Genomic DNA, 12,489 nt, shown 5'->3' with positions numbered 1-12,489 from the left:
TTTTCTTATTTGCACTTAAGAATTTTGTATATATGAGTCATTTGTAACACAAAAATTGTAGTGAAAAATAAAGTAAATATATTTTTTCAAAATTTCTACATGATATCAAAGAAAAATAAGAGTATTTTAGGATTTTTTTTAATTTCAAGGTTTTTTTCAAACACTAAGCTATTTTCAACACCCATCCAAATGGAGTCCAAGCCTCACTAGTGGCATGCCGCCCTGTTTTGGTGACCATCTCCGCCCTACCCGATCCCTTTGCTCTGGTCGTACCTAGCTATCTATGTTGCTTTCTCGCGCATGGCCTCTGGTTCACGTTAGTTCCTTTTCCTGGTTCGCGCACACTCGACCCTTACCTCCCCTCCCCTCTGGTTTGCGCTGCTTCCTTCCTTGGTTCATGCTGCACCTCTGGTTCCTTCACACACGACGTCTGGTTCCTTCGCACACACTTGGTGGAGCTTTTGGTTCGCGCACGGCCGCTGCTCCTTAGCCGGGTTCCCTCGCGTGCAGCTTTTGATTTGTCGGGTTTCCTCGGCCGCTCCTCTGGATTTTTTCGGTTTCAGCTTCTAATTCCCTCGCCCAATTTTCTTCTATTTTTTCTACTGTTCCAGCAAGGTCCATTCATTAGGTTTTTTTGGTTTTCTTTTGTTGTTTGACCTACTCTGTTTTTGAAATCTCATGTTTCGTTCTAGCAAGGGCTCTCCCTTTTTTTTTGTGATATGCTATTGCAATCTAGTGCACATTTCAGCTCTCGTCTCCAGTAATCTTCTCCAATTTGTCAGGATTTTCTCCGGTCTTTTTTTTGGTGCGGAACTGAACTGTTTTCTATCTTGTTGAGATTAGCAGTTAGATATTATTTTTTTGCTGTCTCCAGTTATTTTTAAATAATGACAGGAGTAAAGAAATTAATTGTTTCAAGTTCAGGTGACCATTCATTAATTATTGGTACGTCAAAAATGGTAAACTTAGATATTGCTCATCTCCCTACTATTTTGCAATTATGATACTTGGATTATATACCATAGAGCTAATAGACATATAACAAACTCTTTTAAAAACTTCATATACTATTTTTCGTGTACTCAACAGGAAAATATCTGTGTCGCAAATGGATCATACACTCTTGCGTTTGGAATAGATTCCATTGGTTGTACTTTGATCATTATATTGCCTTTAATCCTTCATGTCCCTTACTAGAGATCTTAATCATAAAATTGAGTTTTTTCTTGAGCATTGTGTCATTCAAGATCTTTAAACAAGAGAGACGATTGATTCTAGTAGACTGCAAAATGTCTTATATGTCTTGAATATAAGTCAAAGTCAAATTGAGAATCAAGTTGTCTTCGAAGATACAAATGTCAATAGAGAAATCCTATAGTTGCATCAACGGTTGGGACATCCTATTTTTTTTGCTCTAGAAATATTATATCTCACATTATTTAAAAGAACTTTTATGGATTTCTTATTTTGTGATACATGTGAGTTAGCTAAACATAAGAATTCATATCATGTGAGTAACCATAGAAGTCTTACCCCTTTTATGACTATGTACTTTAATATTTGGAGACTTACTCAAAATACATTCTTATCTGGTCAGAAATGATTTGTTATTTGCATTGACTGTTGTGTTAGATTAATATGAATTTATTTGTTGAAAGTCAAAAGTGATGTGGTTTCATTCATTCAATCATTTCATAAAATGGTATGTACATAGTTTGATGCTCAAGTTAAGATTTTAAGAACAGATAACGGTATAAAATATATGCATAGTGTATTCCGTGCCTATTTTGGGTCTAATGAGATAATTTACTAGACAAGTTGTGCCTACACTAATGAATAGAATGAGATTGTTGAAAGAAAAAACAGACATATATCGGAGGTTGCTCGGTCACTAATGTTCATAATAAATCTACTTAAAAGTTATTTGGGAGATGCAATTTTCTCAACTGTCTACTGTAAAAATATTAGGAATAAGTTGTATTTACAATTACTGTTTACTTTTATTATTATTGTTCTATTTTTTTTTTTTTTTTATGTTAGCTTATTATTAGGATCGGTCACAGCAACGGAATGCTAGCTGGCATTTGCTTATTATTCCTTCCACTAGGGAAGGTTGTTAATTTGTTTCTTTTTCTCTGTTTTTGCCGATAAATTGAGGCACTAATCATTGATGGAATGAAGAGGTTTTTCTACTCTCAAAATCTTCATGGTATTAGAACTTACCTGATCCAAATTCTTCAGCATCCCTCTTGCGTTTAATAGGCAATGGATGAATAGACTTCTTTTCCGCCCGAAGTTCTTTTGGGCTCCTATCTTCCGGTGCTTGGAAGTCATGCTCTCGCTAATCGGGCTCCTTCTTTCATTACTGGCCATCGACTGAATGACAGTAACTATCTTCAATGGTTGTCTTCGGTGTTAATGTTCATCCAAGGGAAAGGTCGGGACGAATACCCACTAGAGAGCTCTCATCACCTCCCGCGAATGATCCGAATGCTCGGACATAGAAAGTAGAGAACAACCTTGTTTTGTCTTGGCTGGTGAACTCAGTGACCACCGAGATTGGAGAAAATTTTCTCCTTTATGAGACTGCGCATGATATCTGGGTTGCAACTCGTGAGTTCTACTCTACCTGTGATAATACTTTCTTCATCTTCGTAGTCGAAGTAAGTCTTCACGATCTGCGCCAAGGAGAAAAGACGGTAACTCAATGTTACAATTTTCTTACCCGAAAATGACAGTAGTTTGACGTTTTTGAGGAACATGCTTGGAGCTGCCGAGGATGCCAGGAGATTCCAAAGCATCGTGGAATAGAAATGAATATTCAAATTCCTCCTCGGACTGAACAAATATGTCGACGAGGTAAGAGGACGCATCCTTGGAACCAAATCTCTCCCAAACATCAGAGAGGTGTTCTCTGAGATGCGACGTGAAGAAAGCAGGAAGAAGGTGATGATGGGTGAATCGCAACTCAGCCCTAACCTTTGTTGAAAGTGGTTCTCGCTCACCCGAGGCTGGTGTAGCTCTCACAAATCGGGCGACTGAGCGGAAGGGACGACCATGGTGCGAATAGTGTAAAAGACCTGGGCACGTTCGTAAAAAATGCTGGAAGCTTCACAGGAAGCCAGCTGAAAGGAAGACACCAAAGCAGGAGACTCCTCGAGGCAATTTTGTCTCAAACTGAGGAGGAATCAGCTGCAGCTGTTCCCACCAAAAACCCTCTATTTAGTCCTGAACAGATCAGCCTTCTCCAGAAAATGTTTTCTCCTAATATGGTTCTCGGTAATGCTTCCATAGCTCACAAAGGTAATTTTTCTAGTTTCTCAGCTTATTCCACAAAAAAAAGAATGTGGATTATTGACTCAGGTGCTTCCGATCATATGACCGGGGATATCTCACTATTTAAGGAATATAGTAAGTGCAGAGGTAAATTCTCAATTAAAATTGGTGATGATTCAAAATCAATTTTCTGATTTTTCAAAAATTTCACACTAAAATTCAAGTATTGAGATCAGACAATCGGTTGAATACTTTAAAACCATTTTGAGCCAATATTTTTCTGATCACGACATTATTCATCAGAGTTTTGTGTTAATACCCCACAACAAAATGATATAGCCGAACGAAAAAATACATATTCTTGAAGTAGCTTGATCAATCATGTTCACTACCCACATTCCAAAATTTCTTTGGGGAGAGGCTGTTCTCACCACTGCATACTTGATAAACCGCATGCCTTCCCGAACTCTCACATTTCGAATACCTTATGATACACTCTTAAAGGTCTTTCCAAAATTTCATATCCTTCATACCCTTCCCTATAAAATTTTCAGTTGTTCAGCCTATGTCTATATTCATACTCACCTCAGGGGTAAACTTGATCCAAGAGCCATTAAATGTGTTTTTGTTGGATATTCACTAAGTCAAAAAGGATACAAATATTTTTGTCCCTGGACCTGTTGCATCTGTAACACTATGGATGTTACTTTCTTTGAAGATCAGTTATTCTATCCCACTACTGATATTTAAGGGAAAAGTATTAATCAGGAATATCAAGTATGGGATATAAGTACACTACCTCTTACCTCTTTTCCCCTTATTATTCCCGAGTCCTCATCAAATTTTCCTAAAACCAGTAACAAAGAGCCTGAACCTGAACCTGTACCTACTGCTATTAACAAAGAGTTACATGTCTATATTAGAAGAAACAAAGCTCCAGTTGATAAAAATTCTGAACCAACTATACATTGCCATGAGTCCATTCCAGTTCCAAGCAATAAGGACACACAAGGTAATGAGTTTTCAGGCACAATTTTTTATATTGTTACTATTACTGACCATGATACTGAGTTATCTATTGCTTTGCGGAAGGAACTCGATCTTGTACTAGACACCCTATACAGGATTATGTTTCATTCAACAACTTGTCTTCAAAGTATCATGGATATGTAAGTAAACTTGATGATAGCTCCACTGAACCTAAAAATATTCATGAAGCCCTTGCTATTCAAGAAGAGATCAGGGCCCTATAAAAGAACAAGACTTGGGAACTGATAGAATTTCCTCCTGGAAAACATAAAGTGAGGTGCAAATGGGTATTCACTACAAAACACAATCTTGATGGAAGTGTGAATCAGTACAAAGTTCGTCTAGTGGCTAAAGACTTCACTCAATCCTATGAGATAGACTATTAGGAGACATTCGCCCTAGTGGCTAAGCACAACACTATCCGGGTATTAATCTCTCTTGCTTCTAATCTTGATTGGCCTCTCTGTCAACTTGATGTAAATAATACATTTCTCAATGGAGATTTAGAAGAAGAAATATATATGGAAGTTCCTTTTGGTCTTTAGACCACATGACTCTCACAAGATGTGCAAACTCAGAAAGGCACTCTATGGTCTAAAATAATCTCCAAGAGCTCGGTTTGATAGATTCATGAAAGTAGTTAAACATGTGGGCTATGAGCAGTGTCAGTTTGATCATACTTTGTTTGTCAAGAGCAGTGCCTCTGGTAAGAAAGTTATCCTAATTGTATATGTTGATAATATTATTTTAACATGTGATAAAATAGAGGAAATTCAGAAACTTAACTTTTCTTGCCACGAAATTTGAGATAAAAAATCTTGGAGCACTCAGGTACTTTATGGGAATGGAATTTGCTCATTCTAAAAAGGGGATATTTGTGTCACAACAGAAATATGTTTTTGCCCTGTTGAGAGAAACAGAGATGCTTGGGTGTAAACCAGCAGAAACACCCATGGAAACGACTACAAAAGTTGGACTTAAAACCGATGGCAAGCCAGTTGATAAAGAAAGACATCAAAAACTTGTGGGCAAACTCATTTATCTTGCTTATAGACCTGACATTAGTTTTGCTGTAAGTACTGTAAGTTAATTCATGAACCAACCTACTGATGATCATATGAATGTAGTATATCGGATCTTAAGATATCTTAAGAAGACTCCAAGACAAGGATTATTTTTTCAGAAAATAATGAACAGGAATATTTAAATCTACACAGATATAGATTGGGCGGGTTCTATAACTGACAGAAGATCTACATCTGGGTACTATACTTATGTTTGGGAAAACTTAGTCACTTAGCAGAGAAAGAAACAATCTGTTGTGTCACGAAGTGGTATAGAAGTTGTATTTCGGTCACTTGCTCATGGAATATGTGAGGGAGTTTGGTTAAAAAAGGTTCTAATGGAAATAAAATTCTTGGTTACTACTCCTATGAAAGTATGGTGCGACAATCAATCAACAATCAATATGGCTAAAAATCCTGTACATCATGATCGAACTAAACATGTGGAGATAGATAGGCATTTCATCAGAGAGGAGATTGAAGATCAAATAATTACAATACTCTATGTTCCTACAAGTCAGCAAACTGCAAATATTTTGACAAAAGCACTTCCCAAAGGACCCTTCAACGAATTGATATCTAATTTAGGCTTACTCAACATTTATGTAACTTAGATTGAGGGGGAGTGTAGAAATATTAGAAATAAGTTGTATTTACAATTATTGTTTACTTTTACTATTACCGCGTTCTGTTTTTTTTTTTTAAATTTTTTATTAGAGATAAGTTATTGCTAGGATCAGACACAGCAGCGGAATGCTAGTTGACATTTACCGATTATTCCTTTCACTAGGGAAGGTTGTTTATTTGTTTCTTTTCTTCTGTTTTTGCTTATAAAATGAGGCACTAATCATTGATGGAATGAAGAGTTTTTTCTACTCTCAAAATCTTCACTTATCTTATTAATAGAATGTTTTTACGGGTTCTTGATTTTAGAAGTCATTTGGAGGTTTGGTAAGGTACAAATTTCTATACTGTTCCTCCAAAAGTGTTTGGATGTGTTTACTTTGTCCATGCTAGAAATGTGAATAAGTTGGAATTTAGAGCTCTCAGGTGCATAATTGTTGGATATTCTCTTACTCAAAAGGGTTACAAGTATTATCAGTTATTGTTTAGAAAATATTTTGTGACTATGGAGGTTATTTTTAGAGAATCTGAATCATACTTCAGTTTCACCCCAACGCCTCTAGGGGGAGAGTGAAATGGAAGAGATGATGCCCAGTTCGGTAACCCTTGAGTTATATTCAATGGGAGAATTCAATGTCAGAAGATTTTATTCAAGAAGAAAATGTTGGACGACTGGATAAATCAGACGTAATTCAGGGAGATATAAGACAAGAAAAGCCATCATGCAGTGTATCCCAAGTCAAGAATCTTTTTCAGTTCCTGAAGATACTAGTGAATCATTTTTTACTTGTGAATTATTTGATAAACTCATTACTCTTAGAAAAGAAATCAGAACTTGCACTAAGCATCTTATGTCTGACTTTGTTTTTATACTATAGAGTTTTTGTCTTGTCTGATTCCTCTGTATTTATACCATAGAATTGGAGAGAAGCTCTAGGAGATCTCCAATGGAAAGAAGCGGTGATTGAAGAATGAAAATATTGCTAAAAAATGGAACATGAGAGCTTGATTCAATCCACAAAGAAAGAAGATGGTTGGTTATAAGTGGGTCTATAAAACACAAAGTATATGAGTCGATTGAAAGATACAAAGATAGACTAGTGGTTAAAGAGTTTACTAAGACTTGTGGAATTGACTACCTGGAAATCTTTGCACCTGTCACAAAAATGAACACATTCAGAATATTATTATCATGTGTTGCTAATCTTAATTGGGACTTACACCACTTTGATGTAAAAATGTCTTTCTCCATGGGAACTTAGAGGAGAAGGTATATATGAAAATTTCACATGGATTTAAAGATGAAAGAACACAAGATAAGGTTTGTAAATTAAAAAAGGCATTGTATGGACTGAAACAGTCTCCAAGAGCATGGTTTGAAAGGTTCAAAAAAGTTATAATTTCTTTCGGATATCAACAAAGTAATGCTAATACCCTTGTTCATCAAACATTGTGAGGGTGTGATCACTCTTCTCATTGTTTATCTAGATAATATTGTCGTGACTGGAGATGATACAAAGGAGATACCTCAATTAAATGGAGTATTTGCTTAAGAATTTGAAATCAATGATTTAGGAAAATTGCAGTAGTTCTTGGAAATTGAGGTTGACAGATCTAATAAAGGAATTTTCATTTCTCAAATAAAGTATATTCTAGACTTGTTAAAAGATATTGGTATGATGGATTGCAAGCTAATTGAATCCCCTATTCAAAGTAATCACAAATTACAAGTAAGTTGTAAATCAGTTGGCATGGAAAAATTTCAGAGATTAGTTGGAAAACTCATTTATCCCTCACATACCAGACTAAATATAACCTGTGCAGTTAGCCTTGTGAGTCAGTACATGCATGATCCTTGCGAGGCTCATTTATATGCCATCTTTTGAATATTACGATATTAAAATCTGCATTAGGAAAATGTTCATTCTTTTCCAGAAATGACCATCTTAAGATAAAACTATTACAAATGTTAATTGGGCTGGATCTCCGGATGATAGAAGGTCAACCACTGGTTATTGCATACTTGTTGGAGACAACTTGGTTACATGAAAAAGAAAAAAGCAAAATGTAGTTGTCTGTTTTAATGCTGAAGCAAAATATAAAGTAATGGTCTTAGGAGTATATGAATTATTATATCTGAAAAAATTAATAAAAGAATTAAAACTATTTAAAGAAGAAAGTCCATCATTTTTTTGTGACAATAAAACAACTATTAGTACTGTTCAAAATTCAGTTCAACATGACCGGATAAAACATATTGAGATTGACCGTTACTTTATAAAAGAAAAAGTGGTTGATGGCTCCTTATGTTTATATCATGTATCTTTTAGCAATCAAATAGTAGATATCTTCACCAAAGGATTCTGCAATAAAACTTTTCAAAACTTCATATGCAAATTGGACATGTGCGATATTTTTGCACCAACTTGAGGGAGGGTGTTGACACAAATTTTATTTTCTAAATGACCGTATTATTTTTCTTATGTAGTTCTATCATTAATTTCTCTCGTAATATTGTAATTATTTAGAATTCCTACTATAAGGAAAATTTCTTTATTTACATTTAGAAATTCGTGTATATATGAAATATGTAAGCGCTAAAAATGAATACACTACTTATTTTCTCAATCTGTTCTTATTTTGCTTGTGTCCAATGAAACACATTAAAATCTGTACATCAAACTACTTGATATGTACGAATTTACACCCTGGAAGAAAAAAGATTCCACTGGTGTCGGACAGTTATCTGAAATCTTCTCTAAAAAGGTAGCTGATCTGAGGTTTCAGCTCTATCAATTGCAAGCAGTTCAATAACCTACTAGAATTTTTAGAATTGATTACGAAGAAAAGATTTTCCACCATGGTTTCCAATTAATTAAAGCGTTGTTGCTCTCAATTGGTGTATGCAGAAACAAGCGAAAATATGCTGGCCTAGATGAATTTTCTGCTATTAACAAGGCCATGGAAGGTGTTCAAGTTGTTAATGGTTTGGAGTGCAAGATATCTTGCAGCACATACAAGGTGATTACAATTACAGCTACCATTGTGCTGTTTTTGGTTCAATTCCTGCTTCAGATTCTCATATTACTTTTTAAATTGGTTTGGTTTAAAGTTCCATTTTTATGTGATATGAATGATAATAGAATGAAAATGATAGATTTGAATAAAGGTAGCATCCTAATTCTATATGTCAAGGTAATTAAAAATAGGGGTAAAATTTGGTGGGAGTGAAGTAGAAGTCTACCCAAAACGTTATATTGTACTATTGCAACTAGAACTCATGTTTCTTCATTTGTATTTCATCACCACCCGACTGTTCCATGTCATGGAAGTCTATTAATGCAGCATGTTTCATATTTATATGTGTGTGTGCATATAAGGAATAATTTTGCTGGGAGTCAATCCCCAGTAAGTTCATTAAAAAAAAAATGCTGATCTCATTCCGCATTAAACTTTCTTCAAAAATTATCAGGTCTAGTTTGTGTTGTTGCTCTTATTTGGTATTGATATGTAGCTAACTGATTTCAAACGTTTGTTGCATGTTTATCTGTGGGCTTCTCTTTTGGCTGAGGCAGATATCGTACGTCTTGGATACAGAAGATTTCTTCTTTCGCAGTAAAAGAGGAAAGACATCAAAGATAGGATCAGGCTGCCATGATCAGGCTAAAGTAGACCGGTTTCACAGATTCTTGTGCACATCACAATAATTTAGTTTCTTTTTTCTTGTTTCACAGGGACTCTGGCATTCAGGTGCCCTTCTTTCATCTTAGAATTTCTTTTTCCATGGCTCCCATTTCTCCCCCATCCCCCCCAAGTCTCTTTTCTTTTGTGCTTTACCTTGTACAGACGTAACTAAAAACATTATTCCCTTTGTGTATCTGCAGAAAGAAGCTTAAGAAACAGACGTAGTTTCAAGATGTGACATACTGTATTCTCATACTCCAGCAAATCCTCTGCCAGGCCACAACTCGGAAATGGTACTGGCGGGTAATTGTAAATTCCCATGAGCAGCGCGGTTCACTATTAGTGTACATAGCTGAATGACATCTTTGTAAGAAAAAATGTGCTTTGTTTTCTTAGTTTCCTTGCTGGATAGGTACAGTCTCCTTTTTTCTTTTTCTTTTTTTCTTTCTTTTTTTCCTGTCTCCTCCAGTTCTAAAGTGGGCTCTGATTTGTATCTCGGAGTTTCTGGGGGATTGAAATTGCCTTATATGTAAGTGAAAGAAAGAATGAAACCAAGGGAAGAGTAGTAAAGGCTTTTATTCAAATCTCTTGTTAGATGGCAATATTTCTACACGTTTCTTTTTATTTTAATCAAGGTAATAGCAACTGTGCTTTCTCGGTGCAATCGAGTGCCATTTTTCAGAGCGCATGCGAGGTGGATTTTAAGATGTTAATATGGATAATTATGCCATCTTCCATGAAGATTTAGTATGGGGCCATTTTTTATTCTGTGCAAATTAATTTTTCATAGATGGAGAAAGTAAAACTGTATACGTAATGACATAAACTGATTATTTTGTGAAACTTGTGTAGAAATCTTTGAACAAGTAAAATATTATTCTTTCAAGTGTCTAAATTATGTGAACTTGTGATTTACTGTAACAGCCCCGGTAATTCAACATGGAAATTATATTATAAATATTAAATGCGGAAGCGAGATCAAAATTTCGGTTAACATCCTTTACACGGAAACCCAAAAACGTACTTAAAATATAAAAGATTAAACTAACTAAGAGAGAAACTCGAAAGTAAAACTATGAGTGTGACTACAGAGTCTCTAGGCATCCCCTTCGTCGTCCTCATGCGGAACGGGCTCGGGAACCATGTCTTCCTGATCTGAAATGGTTAAATAAGGAGTGAGCTACACTAGCCCAGTAAGAACATCACGATATCTCACCGTTACGGAGGTAAAGGTGGGTAGAAAAACACAAAAGACCAATGGAGCATGATTTGCAACAAATCCTTTTATTTATGATAAAACCTTTACCATTCACTTACCTCGGTGGAATTCATGAAACAATATAAGAAAACAATAACATTATCACAATCATGGAATAATATAAGCTGTAAAACATAGCACTTATCACGCCTTTTGTAATTCAATCATTATACAACATATCCTTTTCTCATTTACCAGCCTACTAGTATCCATGGGGGTCCCTAGGGGTCCCGCTACCCGTTAACCTTTAACATTCATAATCAGTTTCCAAGGCCGTCCCCATACCCCGTCCGGTATGGGCGCCAAAACCATAAACCTCAATACCCCGTCCGGTATGAGGGTGAAACGGGCCGTCCCCATACCCCGTCCGGTATGGGCGCCAAAACCATAAGATCTCCATACCCCGTCCGGCATGTGAGACCACAATCCCGGTAGGGTTCCCTACGGACCCGGTCCGTCCACAATCTCCCAAGATATCTAGTCAGGCTGACCCCATCATACAATTATCAGTCTACACAATGTTTCATTTTCCTTTTTCTCAATAAGCATCATCAATTCACATTTAAACAAGCAAATCGTAATTCATGCCGAACAAACAACATACAGTATCAGTTCTTCAGTCATTCAACCCATAATTAATAAAACAGTAATATATGCACTCGAAACTATAAAATGAACACATCAAACCCCATAATGCATTTAAAGCTGTAAAACAGGCCAAATAACAGTAAATCATCAATCACACTAGACTCGGGCTCCATTAGCAACCTTAAGCAATTTCACACATGCGTTAATTCAAGAAATACCGTTTTCGGCCACACTTGCATCGGTCCCTGCAATAAAACAACCCTAGGGCCCTCGGGGGACCAAAAAATTACGAAAAACCAAAGTTTACCGGCGGCGGTGCTCTCGGATGCGGTGGCTCTCCGGCGAGGTTCGTGTTTTGGTGTTTTGGCTCCAATCAACCTGTAGAGAAAAGAATGGTGATCACGATGATATAAAAATTGTATCAAACGGAGGCTGGAAAGGGCCTCATCGGAGGCAAAAACCGAGGAGGGGCGTGGCGGCGCCGCTGGGTTTCGGCCGTGTTTTCCGGCCGTTTGGCCGGGATTTTGGCTCCGATTTGGCCACAGGGGAACTCAGCATTGAAAAATGAGCCGGGAGTATGAAATTTACCTCAATCGGCGGTCGGAAAACTCCCCAGTGCGGCGGCGGGTGGCGGCGGCCGGCTCCTCCGGCGTCTGGTTTGTCTTCTCCGGCAAGGGCAGGTGGCTAGGGTTTTTGTGGTCAGGTGTGGGGGTTTTATTTATACCCTTTTGCCTTTTGATCACAACCGTCCATTTTTATTAAATCTGTGCCGTCTGTGCGCGCGGGGATGCATCTGGGTCGATCGCGCGCACGCGGATCCCCCACGTGGCCCGTTCCTGGGTCGACGTGGTCTTGCCACACGGTAGGTCCTGGTTGGCCAAGGCTGCTGACTGGCCCGCTGATGTGGCTGCTGACGTGGCGCAATTTTTCTAAATTGCGTTTTAACCCCCAGTTTCCGATTTTCTT

At 37.1% G+C, this 12,489-nt stretch overlaps 1 protein-coding gene across 1 annotated transcript in view; it reads left to right on the top strand.

Annotated features, from left to right (window-relative positions):
• SNL2 (SIN3-like 2) overlaps window positions 1-10,279 on the top strand; it is a 46,064-nt gene extending 35,785 nt beyond the window's left edge. The window contains exons 22-24 of the mRNA XM_088217631.1: window positions 8,903-9,014; window positions 9,569-9,743; window positions 9,878-10,279. Coding sequence (XP_088073757.1) covers window positions 8,903-9,014; window positions 9,569-9,700 — 244 coding nt within the window. The 3' untranslated portion in view covers window positions 9,701-9,743; window positions 9,878-10,279. The remainder of the gene's footprint in view (window positions 1-8,902; window positions 9,015-9,568; window positions 9,744-9,877) is intronic.
• The last annotated feature ends 2,210 nt before the right edge of the window (window positions 10,280-12,489 follow it).

Source organism: Carica papaya, chromosome 1, assembly GCF_054855325.1.
Source record: "Carica papaya isolate Zhongbai chromosome 1, ASM5485532v1, whole genome shotgun sequence".
NCBI lineage: Eukaryota > Viridiplantae > Streptophyta > Magnoliopsida > Brassicales > Caricaceae > Carica > Carica papaya.
Note: the sequence above shows the minus strand (reverse complement) of the source record. Positions and strands in the feature narration are given on the sequence as shown.